The 24,486-nt window shown below is 41.0% G+C and overlaps 1 protein-coding gene across 6 annotated transcripts in view; it reads right to left on the reverse strand.

Moving 5' to 3' along the window:
* LARS1 (leucyl-tRNA synthetase 1) overlaps nucleotides 1–24,486 on the reverse strand; it is a 117,610-nt gene that overhangs the window by 61,459 nt on the left and 31,665 nt on the right. For 2 of the 6 annotated variants that reach the window (XM_073355722.1, XM_073355723.1), the window contains exons 22-31: nucleotides 20,286–20,349; nucleotides 19,391–19,574; nucleotides 19,031–19,121; nucleotides 18,015–18,155; nucleotides 15,990–16,130; nucleotides 15,779–15,889; nucleotides 14,242–14,352; nucleotides 11,218–11,322; nucleotides 10,168–10,263; nucleotides 8,584–8,716 (exon numbers count right to left, since the gene is read on the reverse strand). In XM_073355722.1, the coding sequence (XP_073211823.1) occupies nucleotides 8,584–8,716; nucleotides 10,168–10,263; nucleotides 11,218–11,322; nucleotides 14,242–14,352; nucleotides 15,779–15,889; nucleotides 15,990–16,130; nucleotides 18,015–18,155; nucleotides 19,031–19,121; nucleotides 19,391–19,574; nucleotides 20,286–20,349 (1,177 nt within the window). Of the gene's footprint in view, nucleotides 1–342; nucleotides 624–2,601; nucleotides 3,275–4,250; nucleotides 5,716–8,583; nucleotides 8,717–9,758; nucleotides 9,958–10,167; nucleotides 10,264–11,217; nucleotides 11,323–14,241; nucleotides 14,353–15,778; nucleotides 15,890–15,989; nucleotides 16,131–18,014; nucleotides 18,156–19,030; nucleotides 19,122–19,390; nucleotides 19,575–20,285; nucleotides 20,350–24,486 lie in introns of those variants that run through there. The other 4 variants (XR_012160238.1, XR_012160239.1, XM_073355724.1 and 1 more) reach the window with 4 other exon arrangements.

Here is a 24,486-nt window from a genome sequence, read left to right on the forward strand (position 1 = left end):
CTGGACAACACTATACATTAGCATGAGCAAAAAATTGCTCATCAGTGTTTTTTAAAAGCAATTCCCTGTTAAAGCTTACCTAACCAAACTTTTTCCAGTAAGGCTATGAAGAAGGCACAGAGTTTTGCTACTAACATGGAGAATCTAATACTAACAAATCTCTTTATATAGTCATTAGTTTTTATCAGACAGAAATTGCATACATAGCTTCATAACAGTGACATCTCCTGGAAACAAACAAACAAAACAAGTCTAGGAAGAATAATCAGTTTAGTTTGTCTGGACTGCAGGAACCTTGAGCAAATGTGAAGCATATTTGTCTTCGTTTTTTGCTTCACAATGAAAAGTACAAGATTTTCCTCCTAGAGGCCTTCTTTAAAAAGCAAATCAAAACATTATTTCAATGTGCAATATCAGTCTAAAATCTTCTTTGTTCTTGCAATAAGCTTTAATACAAACACAAGCTGTTAAATGACGAGGGTCAAGAAGCAACCTTTGCTGTTAGAAGGTTTTGGATCAAATCCAGTCTGCCCTGCTTATCTGGTTGTCAGTCCACACTGCTTCAGGATTATTTATTTATTGGCTTGCTTGGTTTCCAATTTCTGGAGCCAGCCAGGGTGATTCTAGACAAGGAAAGCATCTGTTTAAGAAAACTTTTTTGATCATCTCCATTCTACACTCTAGCCTGAAACTCAGCTGGGCTTTTTGGGGGTTGTTGCCTATAACATCTGTAGTTATTTGCAGCAGCACCCATTCGTTACTTCCACCTGGATATCCTCCAGAGCTGGTGGAAAGGTTTTAGGCCTTATTCCAAAGGAGGAGACTTGTAATGTAACAACAACCTATAGGAACAGCACAGAAGGGTCAGCTTTAGTATATCACCCCATTCCTGGGGTAGCACCTAAACCTTTAGCATTCTGACTTGAAGTTGGTGTCAGTGTTATGAACTGGGACCATGGGGGCACATCTGGAAATACTTAATTGTGCTTCATTCCTTCTCTGTTCATTAAAATCTCAATTTTCAGTATCAGACCCAAAGCTGCTTAAGGAAAGTCAAACAAGTTGTGACATTCAGAGCCCTGACAATCTGCTATAAACTATTTGCTATAAATAGGTAAGAAAAAATAATTCTGAGTCTAAAAAAGTGATTTTATCCGACAATTGAGCCTGAAAAACCTGAAGAGTAGGAGGAAGCATTAACATCCTACAAAGGTTCTCCTAAAGTGGGATGTATTCACAGAGACATCGGAGAGGAGAATGGGTGTATGGAGATCTTTTGAAAAAGATCCAGTGTCAGAGGTAACTCCTGCAAAACACCAAATTGGTTGTGATGTGCAAAGTCTGTTTATTCAAGAGCCCTTTTCATAGACTCAGAAGAATTCTTTGAAATGTATAAAAAGCCCATTGCAGTGTTCAATATACACCTGTGTGAAATTAGGAAGCCATGAATTAAAGACTGTATTTCATGAGGATAATGAATGTAAAGCAAAGACTGTACCCTGACAATGCAAGGTGTACTGAGTCTGTGGCCTGCATTGTGCAGGAGGTCGGACTAGATGATCATAATGGTCCCTTCTGACCTTAATATCTATGAATCTATGAGTCTTGAGCTAACAGAAGCAGCAAAGAGCACAATGGCAATCAAGACTTAACACCTTGAGCTGACCAAGACATTATAAATGGGGGGTGGGGGGAAATGATCATTGCTAACACATGGAGACAGGGGCTATTAATGGAAGCTCACAGAGGGACTGACATGATGCTAGGGCATGACAAAAAGAGGATGAAATCATGCACTGTCGGTCTGAGTAGATGGCATGAAAGTTTTTCCTGCTTGATTGTAACTAAATAGCCAGACCTAGTTAGTCATGTTTACTGCATTGTTTGTCTAACTATAGGTTATAGGTGATGCTGGAGATTAGCACAGCGAGACACTTATGAGAGAAGGCAACTGAGAAGGCAGGCAGAATAAAAGCAAAGTGAGAGCCTGAGCTATTGAGGGTGCGAGAAGTGGGTTTCATGTCTCAGCCGCATAAGGCCCAACATAATCTCACTGGTCAACTAGATCTGTTTTCATTGTCCTTGGCTTCCTCACCGTTTGTTATTCCCAATCTTTTTACCTTTTAAGGCTCCTTATCTCGTTTCCCTCACTCTCTGATTTGTACTACTCTCTACCAGCAGCACTCTGCTATATATACTGCCCTAAGCCACCAAACCTTGAACAAACAGGTAGAGAGGTAGGAGACCAGGAGAGGAGAGGATCTCAAACTCAGTGAGGTCACAATGTCAAGAAGAGGAAAAGTGATCGTGTCAAAAGCAGCAGAGAAGATTGAGGAGGATGGGGATGGTGTAGACAACCTCAGATTTGCTGATGAAGGGGTCATTGGACCTTATTCAGTCAGTTTACATACGTATTTACATACCTGTGCCTACAATATACAGCACATACTTATTACTACTTTGATCCTACCCACTTTTATGAACACACCTATTTCTTTTTCCTGAGTATAACTCCATCAAAAGCATGGAGTCTTCTGAGTATTTATTTCCTTGGTTGGCCAAAAAAATCCGAGTCTTATTGTCAGTGTTTTATATACTTACACAAACATAGGGGGTTTGGTATGCAAGTCTCGCTGGATATTTATAACTTTGTGCCCTGGTTGCTGTAATTCCCTCTCCAGCATATATAAGCTTCAGAGCAGGTTCCTACTGCTGTGATGACAAGCATTCAGCAGGCACTGTAATTGCACAGTTAAAATAGTTCATTTTCTTACTGACAAGCCCTAGTTAAAGAGGCGTTAGGAGGCAGCCTGGTTTCCTGAAGAGAAACAAATCAAAGCACAAAGAAAAAGGTGAGAGAAGGACCAGTGTCTTTCACCCTCAGCTAGGGTGACCAAATAGACAGTGAGAAAAATCGGGACGGGGGTGGAGCGTAATAGGCGCCCATATAAGAAAAAAGCCCCAAATATTAGGACTGTCCCTATAAAAATCGGGACATCTGGTCACCCTACCCTCAATCCCCTTTTCCACATTGGTTAATAAGTTATTGAAAAAGATGGCGGCTGCCACTCTGCCCAGGTTTTTGGACAGGATATTGGAAAGGAAATAGAAATGGCTTGGATTATTATTTATTTTAAAATACTTCAGATTTTTTCTATGTGAGTTCTTGAAGACCTCTGGCACAGCAGCAGTAAAGCCCACATTTCTTCACATGCTCGGTCATGTCCAGAAGAATGGTGCCAAGTACAGCCGAGTGACGTTTCTCAGCCATTTTCTGTTGCAAAAAAATGAAAAATTTGGGTCAACCTTTCGTGAATTCCTGTCGATTGTGCCAAACTGATTTGGTTGAAAGAGCCTTTAAACAATTTGAAGGGGATGGGGGGGGTGGGAAATCAGAACATCTTGTTTCAACCTCTTTGAAACAAAAACAATTTGATTTTTCAATTAAAAATGGGTTGGGGTTTTTTAAAGTAAAAAAATGCTCAACATTGAAATGAAACATTTTGTTGCGGATCGAACAAAACATTTCTTTTGACCCAAAACAAAAGGTTTTCTTCAACTTTTCACTAAAAATTTTTCATTTTGGATCAACCTGAAATGAATTTTTTTCAGAACTGTCAGAGAACCCCAAAAAACCGCTCAATTATTTGCACAGCTCTAGTTCTGAGCAGTTGACCCTGGCTACCTCCACTTGGAAACCATCTGATCTTCATACCATGAGGGATTTTCCAAGATAAGATTTACAACACAGAGACTGGGACATGGAGATGAACATAGAATCTAGGGTAGCTTTGACCAGTCTCGCTGACTGAGGTTCTAGAGGCTCTTTGGCCTGTGACCTTACAAGTTGGACTCATTCCCCCCTGCTGACTTGTAAAGAGGGGAGCTATAGAATTCATCTATGATAGCTGAGATCATTAGTTACTCCCCGCTGCTACATCAGCTGGTGATAAATGGAGGAAACAAATAGCACCCATTCTAAAACAATGGTATTGGCTCCCGGGTTCAGTGCAAGGCTTTGCCCCATAAAGCCTAGTACAGCTGAAGTAGAGCCTCTCTCCTTGAATTCTGCAGTGGTAGCCAGCTTCAAGTTAACAATCCCTGCGGGCCAGGCATGCTCAGTGGGTGGCCCTCAGCTATGGAACTTATTTCCCGCAGTGGTGTGAGGGTGAATCTTTAGGGATCAATACAAGGCCCATTTCTCAAACATTTGCTTGGTGGGGCTTGGAAGGATTAGTGGCAAAGGAACGTTTGTTTATATTGGTTGAGGTTTATTGGTATATTGCTTTAGTTCTCTCTACAGAGGCAAATAATGTACGGCTAATTTCATTTGTAAATGCACACTGCCATGGTGAGAGGGGACATCATGTACATTAAAAATACACATCATAAGATGGGACAATGAACCGGGAGACAAGGAAAAAAAACGACATGGCAATATTTAACTCTCATGATGATTGTCTTAGACTAATACACTATCCCCTTTATTTTCACCCCCATTATAAATTTGATCTTCCTTTGGTAAGATGCTAAGACAAGTGCAGTATCAGAAGTTGTGAAACTCAGTCAAAGACTGATTGTATAGAACAAACTATCCTATCTCTGCCTGCCACCAGTGACCTTTATTTAAATACAAATCTGCACAGGCAAATTTTGTATGTGTAAGATTTCTAAAGCAGTTTGTGTGGATCCTCAAGTCTAACATAGACCCTTTTCTCTAGATGAGCTGAACATACTTTATAGTACTGTTGGTGCCTTATGTTAGAACAGCTCATTTTTAAAAAACAATTTGGTATTCCTGGATTACCAAAAGCCAGGATTGTTCAAACTGAAACTGTTTAGGAAAAGGACACTTCATCTCTCCACTTAAAAACAGTTCTATAAACAATTTTAAGAACAGAATAAAGTGCAAGACCTTAACTAACAGCATCTTGCTTGAGGTACATCTCAATTCTTAGTATCAATACTTACCTATTATATTTTATATTCACTGAGGAAACTTCCATGTATGCTTTCGTTGAGGGGTCCTCACTATGCAATTCCTTCTGAGCTACAGGTCCATATAAAAATCCATTGCACTGTGCTTAAAGCTCCACCCAATCTTTGAAAGAGTCATCAGACAATGAAAGTAAATGCAATTTTTCCGCTTTCTATTATTTTTATCAATCTATCCATAAGAGATCTGATCACCTTCTATGTACAGAAATCAGTATCTAGCAGATAAGAATAATACCATGTAAAGATTTGTCAAATACCAAAAAGCTGAGGAGCTCTTGAAAAAGGTAAATTTGCTGTCTCAGCATTTGGGAAAATTATTTCTTTCAAGAAAAGCCAAGGGGAAGGCAGAAAATGTTTATTATACCTATATTTAAAAGATTTTGGGGCCGTGCAACAAAAGATTTCTTTTAAGAAATGACAGTTATCTTGGTCCATTACAGATGTTTTCAAAGCCACTCTGGAGTTTTAAAATATCATATTAACCCAGGATCAAGCTGGTGTAGTCCACAATTTAATGAATTAGATAGACAATTGTGTCGCCGATATCCGCTGTCAGCCCGTTCTCGGTTATGCAAACCCGTTTCTCAGCCAGGTCTAGGTGGAAGACAGCTTGCTCTAAAATGGGAGTTTTCTCTGCATCTTCTTTTCCAAGTACAGGAACACGACGGGGGCCCAGCACAGGATCATCAAATCGCATTAGTTTTACTTTAGAGAGCTCTACAAAAGAGTTGACAATTCTCACGTCACAGGAGTCTATACCCAGGTTAGTGTTTCACCCATACTAACCAGAATGGAGGTCTTTAATTAATAATGGGCCCTTCTAAGGCACCTTTCTTCAAAGAAATGCACAACACTTTATAAACACCAATCAAGCCTCAACAGCCATACGAGATATGTACTGTGACCATTTTACCAATGGGCACAGAGGTTATACAACTTGGTCACAAAGTAAGTTGCTAGCAGAACTGGGAACAGAACCCAGGAGACCCGATTCCTAAAACTCAGCACTGAATGACATTAGCTGCTTTTTCAGCAGCTATTACAGACCACAAACAGTACTTCGCATCTCAAGAGCTTTACTAATGAGCCCAGAAACTAATTGTCGAATAAAGCTCTCTCCCACCACTAGCATTCATCAGATAGAAACTCCTCAGGTACTTGCTTAACAGTGATATCTCCTAGAAACAACAAAGATCTGGAAGAATCATTGATGTACTCTCTCAATTGTTTTTGTTCATTTCAAACAGCTGCAGGACTCTAGTTAACAGTATGTATGAGTCCAAAATGTATTTTCTTTTCTATTTGTACTTTGCCATGCACATTACCTTGCACTTCTTCCTCGGAGAATTTTTTTTTTAAATACTGTTTCCCTGTGCATCAATATAAAATGGTCTCTTTGTTCTTGAGATACTACAAATGCAAGCTGTTAAATCACATGGAAACAGAAGAAGCCTTGGTGTTACAAGCCTGTAGACCAAGTCCAGTTTTCCCTCCATATCTGGTTGCCAGTCTGCACTGCTTGAGGTTTCCTTGTCTGGCTCTGGAATTAGCAAAGTCTCCAGGCAAAGGAAAGCTGCTGTCCCTTTAAGAAAACTGTCAACATAGGAGCCTGAAATGTAACATTTTTCCACCGATGTGTTTGATGGCCACAGTATTCTCCAGTAAGTAAGTCAGTAAGGAGAAACTAGGAATTGCTAAACAAATCAATTTATCACTGTAAACTGGAGAAATACTTGTTTTAAGTGAAAATTAAAAGGAAAAAGTAATCTCTAAAAAAATGCTGCCCAAAAGACCTCTGAAATTATGCTACTTACAAAGCACTTTTTATTGTCAAGGCACTATAAAAATATTAATTAAATCAACCTTTACAGCACCAGTGGGAATAGCTATTATCCCCATTGTACAGATAGCCTCTCTGTACCTCAAATATGCTAAGGAATTTGCTCAAGGCCATACACTAAGTCAATGGCAGAGCCGGTAGGAGAACATAGGGTTTCCTTTCCTCCATTCCATTTATGCATCCGGTCCCTCTAACACTTATAATGGGGGGATGCTATATTGCAACATAAGGCAGGAGTCAAACAAAAGTCATAAGGCTATATATGTGAAAAGCAAAGAATCAAGAACAGACACTGAATCACATGAATATCAGCAGCAACCTTGGAAGTCTCCAAGAGAAAGTTTGTGGAGGTTACTTTGGAGACAATTTCTCTAAATAGGAAACCACACAAGCACAGCACATTGGGAATTTGAGATGGGCATAGAGTCGGTGGGTTTTTTGGATTTGTTTAACACACATTTTAACTTTACCATGACCCACTTTTTCATTGTTGAAAACCACCCTGAGCTGCTACAGGAGGTTGCAGCACCTACATATTCCCTCTTGATGTTTATGTGACACAGCTACCTCTTAAGCTATTCTAAGGGGGGTGGAACAGAACAGTTTACCTGCAGAATCTGGCTCCTAGGTGACAAAATGCATTTGTCTTAATGCCTTCACACTGCAGCTCATTCCTGCCAATGAACTCTAAGGGCTTTCCGAAAGATTCTGCTGGTACTTTTCCCCTATTTCTTTTAACACTATAGAGTCTGAAATTTAAAAAACTCTAAAATAAGGCATGTCGTGTATTAAGAAATGGGAGGGAATGGATGGCTCAGGGGACTTGTAATGGAATATTGAGCCTTTCACATTTAGGCCACTGGTTCCAATTTAGCAGAGGTCAGTAGCAACTGATAGACCACTGGGCAATTTTTGAGTGGTCCCTATTTGAAATGAACTAATGGCTTCTGTCTAGGTTCTTAGAGGACAAGTGTTCACATTATAAATCATGATATTGTAGTTGGCACTGTTTGGCCTTCATGTCAACTGTCTTAACTAAGTGGCTTAAGCATGAGATGCTCTATGACAAAGAGCTCCCTCCCTGAAGATTGTGTCTGTAGATTGGGTATTGGTAAGGATATGGGGTGTAGAGAAGCTTTGCAGGATAAAGAAAAGCTTTGAAATGTCCATCTGGCACCTTCTCCTCAATGAATTCATTTAAAATGTCTAAACAGAAAATAAATTGCAATCCGGCAATTCTCTTCAGAGGGCTCTAACCTAGGATGCCCTCACCCTCCCAGAAGAAGCTCCATATAGCAGACTATTGGACCATTAAACCCCCCTCTTGGAAATCCCTGGCACAAGAACACATCCACTGTGCAAGTCACTGATAGAGAGTAAGTGGCTCTTTTGGCGGAGAATAAAGGACTAACCCAGGAGGGAAGACAGTGCTTAGTAAGGGTGCATATCAGAGGCACACTCTTTTGCTTGTCAATAATGCCTCAGCTTCTGTAATTTTACACCTCAAAAGGAGTATGCACCCTGCTTTATTCTGTATTCACATTCACTGAGCACAGAGCTCTTTGCTTCTTACTAAGCAATTATTAAAACAGGCCAAATTTCAGAAAGAGATTCCTGTCGATAATGAAAACCTGCCAAGCTGCCTCCTGTTTCCCAATGTCTCCTGGGAATTCTAGAAAACTGCACAATTGTTCGAAGACTGCCTGGTTGAAATGTGATATCTGTACTTCCAAACCAGTGTTTACCTTTGATTCCTCTGTCCACCTTCATTAAACGCCTGATTATTGCATCTCTACCATCTCCTTGCCTGACTTCGATTTTTGTAGAGAAGTGGCCATTAGATGGTTGGGGGTTCACCAAAAATAGAGATATGCTGGGCTGTAAGACATTAAAAATAAACACATTTGTAAAAAATCATGCTTTTTGTGGGTAGAATCACACAGGAAGCATGCAACCAGCAAGGGAACAAAGAAGTGTCCGGCACCCAACTGCATTCTAGATGGACAAGAAAATCTTTTATTCAGAAATACTGAATACCAGTGGATGGATGCAAGCACCATCACAGACCTAAAAAAATAAACTACAGCATATGTATAAAAATGTTTATTGTTTCTTTAAATACACTCAAATGTTTTGCTTTTAAGATATCCAAATAGCCATATTAAATTATTATAACTAGCTTAAGGATTGGTACAAAGTAGCATTACAGCGAACTTCACTGAGCTCCACGCCTTATAACTCGCTCTACCTCTCAAAGATTTCACTACAGAGAGGTGTAATGAGGTCTCAATTTACAGGCCTTTGTTGTTTTCACAAAATGCAATGCAGTATAGTAGTACATTATTGCAGTTATCATAATCAAAATCACAGCACATTTTGTGATGCATCGAATAAAGAATAGCACTTTCCATGTGGGAGCTCAAATTTCTTTAGACCCTGAGCTTTGTAATACCCTAAATAGATAGGGTGAGTAATAACTCCATTTTACAGACAGAGAGAGGTGAAGCGAGACTTGCCCAAGCCCACACAGGATTTTCATGACAGAGCCAGGAATAGAACCAAGGGCTCTGTACTCCCAAGTCTTGACCCTGTGCTTTAGCCACAAGATCATGCATCCCTCTCTAGCAAGTGTTATTCTTGTGCACTTGTGAGTGAGTGAGTGTGGTGGGGGAAAGGGCAGGGGGGTGTTCCTCCAAATTCAGTCACCTGTGATGAGTCTCCCAGTTAGTGTCAATTAGAGAGGTTCTACTGAAAGTAAACTTAAGATAAGACACAATCACAGTCATGTTAAATTCTACATCTAAAGAACAAAACAAGCATCACTTCTTTAAGTTAATTCAGTGCTTGCGAGAGGCATATTGGATCAAAAACAGAAGGAGAGTTCTTCTACTGATCACACAACTTGAAACCCCAACATTACCCTGCCAACGTGCTTCGGCCCTGAACCAGACGCCCCACTTTTCGACATGAAAAGGTAGTTTAGTCTCCACACACATCCAGTCTGTGGCTTTTTTCAGCAGAAACACCGATCAAGGTGAAGGTAAGGGGATGGATGTTTATGATGTGCAATCACATCCACTGGAAACGGGATCGAGAACAAATTCGTATATCACAGGCTCCTGGATAGCAAGATAGCGACAATTTAGTCATTATAAATTTTAGCTTAACATGAGCCAGCATGTCCTGTCACTAAGTGCCCTGAGCCACCAAGTCCTCCTGTGCATATATTTTTTGATGGGAACACATCCTCAAATTGAAAGTCATTTTATTTTTTACATCAGTTAACGATGTACCCTGTATTTCCAATGCCTCTGGATTTCATAACTTACTTCCATTCTGAACACAGAAAAAGGTTTTCCAGGACAGCAATCTTCTTTTATTTTATCGTCCGCTTCAGAAGCAAATTTCACTTCGATATGATCCAGCTTTGGTGCATTGGGAAAGAAGAGATAAAAGTACTATCATCCCCACTGAAAAAATGAGAGATACCAGGCCACTGAAGTAGAATTGTTTCTAAAGTACAGAGGAAGGCAATCCCCACTGATAAAAGGCAAAACGAAGAACAACAGGAACAGCAAACTTAAAAGTTGATAGCATACTATTGCCAGCATGGTGATCTTGCTCAGAGGACTGAATTCAAAATGTAGCTAAGATCACTGACTTCATATATTACAGAATATAAAGTGAGGTATTCAATTGCTTTAAATCTAAATATCATGAGATTAGAAATCCTGAAATAAGTTATCTCCTTTAACTATGCCTAGGCTTTCCCCTTATTATGACCCTGTCCTTTGAGCTGAATTCTGGCCATCACATGAAAGGGCATAATCACTCCCAAACTGGCATCCGTATGCACTAAAAAAGCAGCATGCACTATATTCTAGCCCTATATGCCCTGGCATGGAGATGACATATAGTTGATGACATATAGTTGCCATGGGAAGATCAGATGCTATAACAGCATAAGAATTCTGACTATGCTCACTGGCATTCCTTGGAACAGCCCTCTATGGCTCCAACCATGGAAGATGCTGATTTTCTGTAATTTTTGAGGAAGCCAGAATATTATCTGATGTCTTCCACTGTTCACCGGCAAAGAGCCTTTTCCCACTGACTTTATGTCAGACACAATGCCAGAGAGAACTGATTCTTCACAGCTGGGTTACCATTGGGGTCATCACTGTACAAAGAGAATCTCTCAATAAGAGCAAACTCTGCTTTTTGTATGAGTGTAGGTGTCAGCGTTAATAAAAACATTAAACGTTCATGGTCATTCCAAATCAAAAATGAATTTAGTTAGGCTTAAAATCTCAGCAAGTGTTGGGCCTCCAGCTACTCCATAAAGGTCAAATAAAATATGCCTCCAAATGAACACGAACCTCCAAGGAATTTGTCAAATAGACTATATTCTCCATGAGCACGGCCCGTTCATCAAATTCCAGCTCCAGATCAAGAACACGTGGACCCTTCTTCTCCAGATTTTCCTGTCATGTCAAAAGAAGGAAAATTTGGATTAAAACTCTCCCAGGTTGTAAATGAAGAGGTCACTGGGAAGCTACACACTCTAGTTGCATCAGTCCTGAGTAGATGAGGCTATTCGCTGTTAGAGCTCTTTGCTGGCAACAATTTCACCACACATTATAGTACAGTAGTTATAATTGACAGTGAAATGGCTATTTTTACAGCAAGATACTGACACTGATGGAAGGGGAAGCGAACCTCAGCTCCAGAATTTGTATGGCTGAACGTTCTTTTAAAAGCGAGAATGCATTTTAGCATAGAATTTGAAAAATACATAGAAACAGCTGTAAACATTTCACTTTCTCTTTAAATGTGCAAACTGTAGGACACACTCAGTAAGCTGCCATTTTTCTTCTGCTTCACAGCAGGAATTCCAGTCTGATGACCTAGTTTGAGACAAGCAGGCAGAAATTGGACACATTCAAAGTAACAGTACGATAAGTTCTTCATAGAAAAAAAAATGTACTTTGTATATTAAAGCACAGTTACTCAAAATCCCAACGTTTAATTTAATACACACAATGGGTGAAATCGGGGCCAGAGTGAAATCAATGGGATTTTTTCCATTGACTTCAAAAGGGGCCAGGATGTCATCTCCTACGTATGAAATTTCTAATGGGAACAAAACAGAACTTCCTTTTCACAGCTAAGGCTCCAGCCCCTCTCTTCCTTTCACAAACAGAGCTGTGTTCCCTGAATGTCTAACAAGGTCAGATTTCAGGTGGTGGTGGCTTTCTGCTTCATTGATAATTTGTTTTTATGCATGGTTTTTTAATATCCAAGAATCTTTAAAAATTATCAATAATTTGCTTCAGTTTGTAAATTAGAAAATCTTTCTTTAATGGAAAGAACAACAAAGAAATATCTTTTGTATACTGAAGTTGCTGAATAATCTACTTCTGAGCATAGCACGTTGGCCCAGTGGCTCTCAACTTTCCAGACTACTGTATCACATTCAGGAGTCTGATTTGTCTTGCATACCACCCCACTTAAAAACTACTTGCTTACAAAATCAAACATAAAAATACAAAAACGTCACTGCACACTACTACTGAAAAAATTGCTTACTTTCTCATTTTTACCATATAATTACAAAATAAGTCAATTGGAATATAAATATTGTACTTACATTTCAGTGTACAGTTAGCATATAGAGCAGTATAAACAAGTCATTGTTAGTATGAAATTTTAGTTTGTACTGACTTCGTTAGTGCTTTTTATGTAGCCTGTTGTAAAACTAGGCAAATATCTGGATGACTTGATGTACATGTACCACTGGTTGAGAACCACTGGCCTAGGAAATTAAAAATCTGGGCTGGATGTTACTAGGTCTCGTTATATAACTGCTATCTATTGTTGCTTCAGAACAGAAATGCTGAGACTGTCTGATAAGGGAGGTGAAGTGGTAAGCATGACCAAAGCTCATGATGAAGGCAAGTCATCTAGTTAGTGCCAGCCTCCTCGCATCAGATAGGATCTTTAAATATAGGCTTGTTTCAGGATAGGAGACACACACACCCTACAACCGTGAACAGTTAAAACACTACACAGCAGCCCTTGTGACTTTCTGGAACCAAAGCAAGACAAACAACAGCTCCAGCATCTGCATCAATGGAGTTCTGCAGCATCAAAAAAGCAGAACGTTCCCTAACAAAATCTTCTCCCCTTACCCCCTAAAAGCCATATGGTGTGTTTTATATCTGGGATGAAGGAATTAAACTAGTTTAATCTTAAAAGGATGCCATATCCCCTGGCATGTTTTAATGCAGCAGATACTGGCCCAGGAGAATAGTCAGTGGGGAGTGTTATAGCTGGTCTTACCCATTCTATTTCTCTGAACATTGTGTGCTTCAGCAGAAGGGGATAATTAGATTAGCGCTGGATGCAAAGGGAAAGAAGGAGCCTACATTTGTATGGTGCAATAAAACTCACTGCTCTACTAAGCAAACAACGTTGCTTACATGTGTTTAAAAAGTAGCCCCCTCTATTCACCATCAACATTCCCAATTCAAGCTTTCAAAAACACGAGTCATGCCCTCAAAATCATGAGACTGGCTTAAAAATCATGAGATTTTTTAAAATAATAAATGTTAGACTCTTTATTGATCTTTTAGTTTTTGAGCATACAAAGTTCTTGTGTTCGAGCTTTTCTGTGCCAACATGAGGGATAGAAGCTTACTTTTCTGACTCTCATGAACATTACATGACAAGGAGCTGAGGCTTTAAGAAAATCCCTCAGTATCTTGAGATTCCTGATAAGATTGTGAGAGTCGGTAACACTCCATTACTAAAAATCCAGCTCAGCAATCCCTAATGCACTCTTAAAAACTGAGTGCCCAGTAATTAACTCTAGATTTGTGCCAAACTTCTAAACCATATTAAGAATTCTGCAAAGACAATTTTTAATATCCCCATAGCATCACCTTGTTTGTGTTCTCGGAATGAAAACTGGAACAAGAGACAATGAATTTGATGTATGTAGGAGGGATACACTTGAAGCAGTGTCGCACAAATCATAAATTTGTATTAGCTGCAAGCCAACTAGTCCATAGTTCACTTAGGACAATACATATTGAAAGCACTTACACAGCACCTTTTGTCCAAGAGTCTGAAAATGCTTTATAAACAATAACAAAAAGCCCCATTTCTTCTTCTTTGGGATATATCATCTGTTTTACAGATAAGAAATTGAATAGAGAGGGGTTAAATGACCTGTCCAACAGGGCAGAGTAAGGCAGAGCCAGGAATAGAGTCCCAACTAGAGAGTCCCAACACCCAGGTCTGTGCTCTAACCATTCGATAACATTGCCTACATTTCAGATCATTCTCTTATTCCGGACTGAAACCTTGCCCTTATCTTGGTTCTGTTCTCTGACACCTACCTTAATCAAGGCAACAAAAGGCATAACCCTCTTCATATATTTCTTCAGCTCCAGCAAGGTGTTCAATTCACCAGCAATTACTTTGTTATCTGGCAATTGTCCTCCATTGATCTACAACATGGAACAACAATCCATTAAACACTGCACAGCAAATATCGACACACTCCACAGGGATTTACCATTTTCCTCCGCACCTTCTTTCACACTCCCCATATGCCTGTAACGTCCTCCCTCTGCCTATAACGCACACGCCTCAAAATCCACCTGTTCCCACGATCCCATGGGGAACAATCTTCCAAGTCCCTTTAAATAACTTTTAAAAAGTAAACCTAAAAAAAGTTTGGAAAAAAAAAACCAAAAACCATGACTATATGCCACACAGGCAACCAATTTGATTATGACGTATATCCCTCACTCTCCCAACTCAATGTTTCTCCAAGCATCCTGTCTATCCCAGCCACACAGATTTTAAGCTATTTGAAACCAGGCCTAGAGATATTTTCAGAACACCTAAGAAACTTCAGAGTCTGAGTCCCATTGTCAAATCACTTTGAAAATGAGATTTAGGCACTTTTGAAAACGTTACCCAACATCTTTGTTCACTATGTAAAGCAACATGCATAAACCTATAACGTTAAATATGCCTGAATTTTCACTACATGTTTTAATCTTGTGTAATAAGACCCTCCTTCAAGCAGACGTGAAGCAATACTATCTTAGGTCATTAATTTTTTTAAGCTTCAAATTCCACACTCCAATATTTGCTCTGCAACTTTCACTGGCAGCAGTGACCACTGCACCTCTGCATCCAGTGGCAGACTTTGACCCTGATGTAAAGAAAATGCAGACTTCACTCCAATTTGGTTTACCCTCAGAATACCCACATTTGTTCATTTCCAACCATATGTGAAATGTAACCCTGGTATTACAGATAAGGGTGGAAAAACACGACTCTGCAATCTATCAATTATGATATTGACTTGCAAGGGCTGAATAGAACAATTGTTCATGCACCATAACAATTACAGGATCAGTTCCAGCAGCTCAGCAATGCAGGGTTTGCTGCTTTTAAGCCAGATTTCCTTACACTGTATTACTTACAAGAGAGAAGAATTGATTGCTTTTCAGCAGATTTCCTGCAAAGTTCGTGAATATCATACTCGCCAAGTTCCAGAACTGATGCTTCTAAGCCTCCTTGCATAATAAGGCAGAACTAGCCAATATTTCCTCAAAAACATTATTGGGGGAGAAATATTTTACTAATCTATGCATGTGAAAAAGATTAAAAGTAATGGAATGCTGGCCAGTCTTTATTTTAAAAATGTCAAAAGTAATAGGTCATATTGTGGACTCAATCATGTGCCAAAAACCATTTTTACTGAACACCGTAATCCCTTGTAGAGTTGTAAGAGCATAATAAAGCACGTTAAAACTATTTCTCCTTGCATTCAAATACCTCGGTGTCAAGTTAACTTTTGTTTCATGGACAGAAAAGCAGAGCATATGAGAACTGCAATAAGTGTCAACAAAAGATCACCTGGTAGTGCTTGCGCAAAACTGATAGGGTGGTGTACTGCCAAAGTGGGTAGGTCTTTGCCACATAGATGGTGCAGTGGGATGGCTTCTGGGGCAGCTCCTTACTTCCTTTCTAAAGAAAGAAGAGGGAAAATATGTATCATCTCAGAAGAGTCCCTGAATCTGTTAACTTTCCACATACACTTTTGGAGAAGGGACTTGGTGTATTTCACCTTTCCTTTCGGGGGTGCCATGTAGTTCTTGAGACGCAGTCGGAGATCATGGGCTGCTTCCATGAGGTATTGGGAAGATCGGATCAATACTTCATCCACTAGGCCTGCTACTGGCCATGAAGCTTTCATGATGGAGTCAGGCTGTCAACAAAGAAAATGACAGGCCTTGGGATTAATGGACAAGAAATACTGGTGGTTTCTCTATCTATTGTATTTTAATTGGAAACTGAACAGTCAGGAGATACATGAAGATTTTAAATTTCGCAGTACACCAACTCACTAACCCTATAATTCAGCTGTGAAGTACAGAAATATACTCGTAACTAGCATGCATTTGTGAAAGTGTATTAATGCCCACACACACACGTTTATGTTTATACCATTACATAATTTTTCATTTGCAAACTTGAAATTTACTTCTGTGGTTGTTAAATTACCTACACAAGTACAGATATTGGCTGTATAACTAAGTGAATGAATTCCGCATTGTTATTTGTGTTAATTTTAGGTCACCTCATAACAATGAGGCATACAAAATGACTACATTAAAATTATGTATGTTAACACAACACCCTTGCAAACAGCCACATATACAAGGTTCACATTGTCATACTCTCTTGCTGTATGACATGCATTCACACAATTCCTCTGTCTACATATGGAAGACATCCAGGTATTAAGCAGAAACCTGATCTAAGACCCACTGAAATCAATACAAGTCTTTCTATTGAGTTCAACAGTCTTTGGATAAAGCCTTCATCTACAGATTATCAACTACAATTACATTTCTCACACAAATATTAATTTTATAACAAAAACAGCATTTGTTACAAATACAGCATAATACACACAAACCCTCTGTAGCCCATAGGACTAGCTTGCCTTTACTATATTCACTGCCTTGCCTTTATTATTCTGCCTTTATTATATTCAGTAGTAATGCAAGGAACCTACAGGCCTGCATTCTGTAAGACATTGTCTTCGGCAGTTAGCATGAGGCTCGAGGCCTATGAATTTTGGCATAGATAAACAGCCCAACGGTAACCCCTATGTTTTGGGGAACTCGAAGCAGAGTGCAAGGAGGTTTTTGTCCATAATGACATCAGCCAACCACAGAAACATGAGCTAACACCAGGTTTTGGAAAGAACATCCAAACACAAGAGTGCCACGGCAACGAATTGACATATATGATAATGAGTTGAAATCATTAATATACTAACCTAAAGAAGAAGGATACCTTAACATTAGTAAGGGGAGGAAATACAAATAAGGAAGAGGGGAGAAACCCCTACTGAATATGCGTTAGATACGGTAGCATCAGCGTAGCGTATTATAAAAGTGGCATCCTAGCTGTGGGCAGGAGGAAAGAGAAAGATGAATCTCTTGGGAGGTGACAGAATGATGGCCGCAGGTGAAGATGAAGGTGGTGATGATTATGAGGAAGATAATGGCTAACATTTCCGGTTGTTCTGCAAGGAATGGTGTAAGTATGGATATTCAGATGTACTTTCTGTATTATCTCTATCTACCTTACTGAGTTAAAGTGTTTGTGACTGTGTTAAATGTATTAATAACTATTTGTAAATATAGAAGAGTTCCTATAGTGTGAGTATTGCAACTGTGCACATCGGGGTTCCCCACTATATAGTAATTTTAATAATACTGGGCTTGATCTTGGGACAATAACCTGTCAACCTGCAAAGTGATACCTGGGAATTCTTATACATAATCTATCAATCAGTCTACATCTTGAACACTCCAGCATCAAATTTCTCACATATTAAGTTCACATAACAAAAGTATCACAAATATACACTTTATATGTATATCATATACTGATAGAGGCCTAAAATTTTAAACACTAACAATGAAAACTGGGGCAGTACCTTCAATTCATATAGATTGATGATGATAATTTTTCTCTTGCCCCAGACTTTTGGTTCAGGTTAGTCACAGTAAGCATGCATGCTTAGTCAGCCCAAAGTAGAGTCTCAAAGAAGCATTCTTGAGTTATATACTAGTACCTTTCCCAACAGTGTCCACACATGTTCGCATAGATGAGGGCAGACTGGAGCCAGCAGCAGAGTCTGAGCTTCAATAAACTGGAAGACCAAGTCCCCATGCATTCCTTCTATCGCTAGTTCTCGGTACTTATCTTTTGCCGCCTGAAACACAGCCAGCAGAGCCACCATTAAACATTCCAGCTGGCATGGAGAAATATTTCTTAAAAAGCCAATTTCTTTTCTCTAATATGTCTTTAAAATGTAAACAACCTAGAATCCAATAATGGATTATTAAAAGGACTATATTTTCTTAAACAGCTGGGAATGGAAGAGTATGAACTTCTGCCAATTGGACATAATAGTTTTACATTATTATGGCTCAAAAAAAAAAAAAAAAGACATCTATCGACACAGACATAGAAGTTAAAGATAACTGTAAATGTATATTAGGTGCTATCATTCTGGATGGCCCATATAAAAGATGCTATTAAGTACTAACAAAAAAGGCAATAAATATGAGCTATCATTCCGTACGCTGTTCAGCCTGCCTAATCATATTCGTGAAAGACAAGTCAAGCAGTCTCTACAAGATGTTATTAAGTGAAATCAGATGGTTCTGCAGACACTTTAGAGAAATGCTGACACCTCAAGAAACATTTAGAAAAACATTCCATTTCCAAATAGGTCTGCTGATGTATTTTCTGTATTTCTCATGTATATTATTCGTGTTTTTAAAAAAGCTGAGGCAAGGAATCACTCTTTTTAACCATTTGTCCTTTTCAGTTACACATTGCTCACCTAAGATCATAGGGCTCTATTTGCAAGATCACAGCTGCTTCCTGTAGAAGTATTATGCCACAAACAGACCACCATGACCTCAGATTCTTAATCCATTTACTTATTCCTGTTTCTTAGCACAATATGGACCCTGATTCAACTGTATAATTAAATAGGAATCAGATGTATCAGTATCAAAAGAAATGAGGTAACCAATGTCAGGATTTGGTTTCTTGTCCCCTGCAGATTAGACCTCCCACCTGAAATTCAAAGAAGCCAGTTTTCAGAGCTTCCTTGAACATCATCTTCTCATAATTTTGATCCGTCTTTGTTATTCCTGCATTCATTTCGCTAGGAAGAAAAGAGAAGAGAAAACATTAGCATCACACAGTCCAACTCACATAATAACGGCAATAATAATTAAAGATAATGGTAATGAGACATTATAAATGACCCTGATCCGGCAGGAACACACACTAGTCTGAAAGTTAACTGAACATTTGTTTGTTTTAAAGCATTCATTATTCAGTAGAAATAGCTTCATAAAACAAAACAAACAAATGTGAAATGAGACTCAATACGAAACTAAAAACTATAAAGATATTTATTCTGAGAGGTACCTGGCAAAGACTTTGTCATTGAAGGTGTTGGGAGTCCCACTTCTTAAACTGTCTCTATTTGCAATCATTTCCTTCACCCACTCCACCCAGGTGTAGAGACGGAGAATACCAGCATCTGCCATGGCTTCCACGAAGTTGGCATCCTCAACTGTGTCGCCAGCATCAGCGAGTGCCAGACGCATGCCTAGAGGAATGAGAGACAGGATTAACTAACATGTCTGGCTCCACAGCCAACTAGTAAATGCGGCTGCCTGAATCCCAACTGATCTTTCATGCAGAGGGCCAGCAAAATCCAGACGGAACACTCACCTATGAAGGACAAGCGTGTATTGCATGTGGTCAATGTGAGTGAAAGCAGTGCCTCAAAAGGGATCTGGGTTGATTGGAGTGAGGAGGGCAGCGAACTGCCTTGTTACAGGAGTGAGAGGGACAAAAACCATTGTGTCCCAAGAGGCAGGAATGATCTTGGGTGGGGACATGTCCAAAAATAGAGGGGTATGGAGGGGGACAAAAGAATGAGAGCCTAGCATAGCAGCAAAATTCTGCACTTTTCTTGTTCACTATCTAAAGGCCCTGGGCCTCAGAAGGGGACGTGTGACAGGAAAGGATACAGAAACTGCCAAAAGGAGGTGCCAAAGAACCTTGCAATTGATGAAAAAAAGATCCTTCCTACTGACCCAGAATGCCTCATAACTGATGCCAGGATTAACATGTACTCTGCATTCCTAAAGATACAAGAGCTTGGTGATTATTCAGACAAGAGCAACCGATAACCATTGTACTTCTTGCAATTCAAATATCAAAGCTGCAATGAACCCATTACTCCTTGGAAGATGGCATGACACGCCAAAAAATTTAGCATCACTAAAACAAATGCAAGTTAGCATGCACTTACCATCTGCAGAAAACTTGTCAACAGCTTGGCTCAGGGTGAGGAAGTTGCCTGTAGATTTAGACATCTGAAAGAGAAGACAGACAAGAGAAATTCTGACATGTTCATGCTGCTAAGTCTGATAAACAAAGGGGGAAAGACACAAATAAAACAAGCTGTCCCAGCCTACGAGGGCAGGATTGTGTGTCACTGGTAACCAAGATAGATAAGAGAGATTCCTGTGGCTTGCTCAAGAATTAGCTCTCTGCGCCTTGGTCTACACTAGGAGTTGAGGTTGACTTTAGCAGCGTTAAATCTATTTAACCCTGCACCGGTCCACACAACGAAGCCCTTTTTTTTTCAACTTAAAGGGCTCTTAAAACCAATTTCCTTACTCCACCCCCGACAAGGGGATTAGTGCTGGGAGCTATCCCAGAGTGCTCCATTGTGACCGCTCTGGACTGCACTCTCAACTCAGATGCACTGGCCAGTTAGACAGGAAAAGGCCCGTGAATTTTTGAATTTCAATTTCCTGTTTGGCCAGCGTGGCAAGCTGCAGGTGACCATGCAGAGCCCATCAGCAGAGGTGACCATGATGGAGTCCCAGAATCTCAAAAAAGCTCCAGCATGGACCAAACGGGACGTACGGGATCTGATCACTGTATAGGGAGAGGAATCCACGCTATCAGAACTCCGTTCCATTTTTCGAAATGCCAAAACATTGGTCAAAATCTCCCAGGGCATGAAGGACAGAGGCCATAACAGGGACCCGAAGCAGTGCTGCATGAAACTTAAGGAGCTGAGGCAAGCCTACCGGAAAACCAGAGAGGCAAATGGCCGCTCCAGGTCAGAGCCCCAAACATGCCACTTCTATGATGAGCTGCATGCCATTTTAGGGGGTTCAACCACCACTACCCCAGCCGAGTTGTTTGACTCCTTCAATGAAGATGGAGGCAACACGGAAGCACATTTTGGGGACGAGGAAGATGATGATGAAGTTGTAGATTGCTCACAGCAAGCAAGCAGAGAAACCGGTTTTCCTGACAGCCAGGAACTGTTTCTCACCCTGGACCTGGAACCAGTATCCCCCGAACCCACCCAAGGCTGCCTCCTGGACCCGCCAGGTGGAAAAGGGACCTCTGGTGAGTGTACCTTTTAAAATACTATACATGGTTTAAAAGCAAGCATGTTTAACGATTAATTTGCCCTGGCATTTGCGGCTCTCCTGGATGTACTCCCAAAGCCTTTGCAAAAGGTTTCTGGGGAGGGCAGCCTTATTCCGTCCACCATGGTAGGACACTTTACCACTCCAGGCCAGTAGCACGTACTTGGGAATCACTGTAGAACAAAGCATTGCAGTGTATGTTTGCTGGCATTCAAACAACATCCGTTCTTTATCTCTCTGTGTTGCCTCAATCTCCCACCCTGCCATAAACGTCTCCCCCTTACTCTCACAGATATTGTGGAGCGCACAGCAAGCAGTAATAACAGTGGGAATATTGGTTTCGCTGAGGTCTAACCGAGTCAGTAAACTGCACCAGCACACTTTTAAACGTCCAAATGCACATTCTACCGCCATGCTGCACTTGCTTAGCCTGTAGTTGAACAGCTCCTGACTACTGTCCAGGCTGCCTCTGTATGGGTTCATGAGCCATAGCATTAAGGGGTAGGCTGGGTCCCCAAGGATAACTATAGGCATTTCAACATTCCCAACGGTTATTTTCTGGTCTGGGAATAAAGTCCCTTCCTGCAGCTTTTGAAACAGACCAAAGTTCCTGAAGATGCGAGCGTCGTGTACCTTTCCCGGCCATCCCACATTGATGTTCGTGAAACGTCCCTTGTGATCCACCAGTGCTTGCAGCACTACTGAAAAATACCCCTTGCGGTTTATGTACTCGCCGGCTTGGTGCTCTAGTGCTAAGATAGGGATATGGGTTCCATCTGTGGCCCCACCACAGTTAGGGAATCCCATTGCAGCAAAGCCATCCACTATGACCTTCACATTTCCCAAGGTCACTACCCTTGATATCAGCAGATCTTTGATTGCATTGGCTATTTGCATCACAGCAGCCCCCACAGTAGATTTGCCCACTCCAAATTGATTCCTGACTGACCGGTAGCTGTCTGGCGTTGCAAGCTTCCACAGGGCTATTGCCACTCGCTTGTGAACTGTGAGGGCTGCTCTCATCTTGGTATTCTTGCACCTCAGGACAGGGGAAAGCAAGTCACAAAGTTCCATGAAAGTGCCCTTACGCATGCGAAAGTTTTGCAGCCACTGGGAATCGTCCTAGACCTGCAACACTATGCGGTCCCACCAGTCTGTGCTTGTTTCCCAAGCCCAAAATTGGCGTTCTACCGCATGAACCTGCCCCATTAGCACCATGATGCCCACATTGCCAGTGCCCGTGCTTTGAGAGAAGTCTGTGTCCACGTCCTCATCACCATGCTGACGTCGCCTACTCGCCCGGTTTCGCTTTCCCAGGTTCTGGTGCTGCATATACTGCTGGATAATGCGTGTGGTGTTTAATGTGCTCCTAATTGCCAAAGTGATCCGCGTGGGCTCGATGCTTGCCGTAGTGTGGCGTCTGCACAGGAAAAAGGCGCGGAACAATTGTCTGCCGTTGCCCTGACGGAGGGAGGAGCGACTGACGACATGGCTTACAGGGTTGGCTTACAGGGAATTAAAATCAACAAAAGGGGTGGCTTTGCGAGAAACTGAATGGCCCCCTCAAGGATAGAACTCAAAACCTCAAGGATAGAACTCAAAATTGGGTTTAACAGGCTTTGACTTCACGGAGGGAGGGAGGAGAAAATGAATACAAAACAAATCTGGTCTATTTCTTGTTTTGATCCACTTCATCTATCTTTAAAACATCTTGCTGGCAGCAGACTGTGCAGTACGACCGCTAGACATCGTCATCTCCTGGGTGCTTGGCAGAAGATGGTGCAGTATGACTGCTGGCCATCGTGTTCTGCTGGCTGCAGATTAAAAGACAGTACACTGCTGGTAGGACTCAATCGCCATGAGACAAAACTTAAAAGGGAAATGACTTAGCTGAATCACTCCCATGTTTGCCTAGGCGCCCCTGACCTCATCAAGGTTGGCTAAAAGAGCACCCTGGACTTCGTCGATGACGGCTACCAGTCTGCTGCCAAAAGGCAATTAACTGTTGCTGTGTGGCAATGCAGTAACGCATCTGCCAGCACCCAGGAGACATACAGTGACGGTTAGCTGAGCGGGCTCCATGCTTGCCGTGGTATGGCGTCTGCATAGGTAACTCAAGAGAAAAAGGCGCAAAATGATTGTCTGCCCTTGCTTTCACAGAGGGAGGGAGGGAAGGGGGGCCTGAAAATATGTACCCAGAACCACCTGCAACATTGTTTTAGCCCCATCAGGCACTGGGATTTCTACCCAGAATTCAAATGCGTGGTGGAGACTGCGGGAACTGTGGGATAGCCACCCATAGTGCAACACTCCGGAAGTCGATGGTTGCACTGGTACTGTGGACACACTCCGCTGACTACATGCACTTAGAGCATTTGTGTGGAGGGACACACACACGACTGTATAAAAACACTTTCTACAAAACCGACTTCTATAAATTCGACCTGATTTCATAGTGTAGACATACCCTGCGAGACACCCAAACTCAGCTCCTGATACAGCCTCCTGTTTTCCATAAAGGGCTTCTGTCAACATAGCTAACATGGTTTGCAGAGGTGGTGTCTCTACACTGGCAGGACTCCTCCATCTGTCAGCATATGCTGCATCTACACTAAGGGGCTCTGCAGTGTACGCACAGCCGCAGTCTACACTGCAAACAGAGATGTGCCTTAAGCACATGCAGACGTGCTGAGCTATCTAACTAGCTCGGAACAGCAGTAGTGAAGCCAGAACAGCCACACAGGCTAGCCACCTGAGTACATTCCTAGGGACCTGGGTGGAGATGGACAGTCCTTAATACTGCCTGTACTGCTATTGTTATTCAAGTCTGCTAGACCAAAGTTAGCTCAAGTATTTCTACATGTGCTGCAGTCACAACTCTGACAGAAGTGTGGGCATACCCTATGTCACTTAGGCATTTTTGACAATTATACCCTGAGGCTAAAGCACATTTAATTCACTTTGACAAAACACACTCAGTACAGCAAATTTTGTCTGCATGAACTTTCCCCTTTTCCCCCACTTTCAAAGTGAAATGCACCTTTACAGTACTGTAATTAA

The sequence above is a fragment of the Lepidochelys kempii genome, chromosome 8 (assembly GCF_965140265.1).
Source record: "Lepidochelys kempii isolate rLepKem1 chromosome 8, rLepKem1.hap2, whole genome shotgun sequence".
NCBI lineage: Eukaryota > Metazoa > Chordata > Testudines > Cheloniidae > Lepidochelys > Lepidochelys kempii.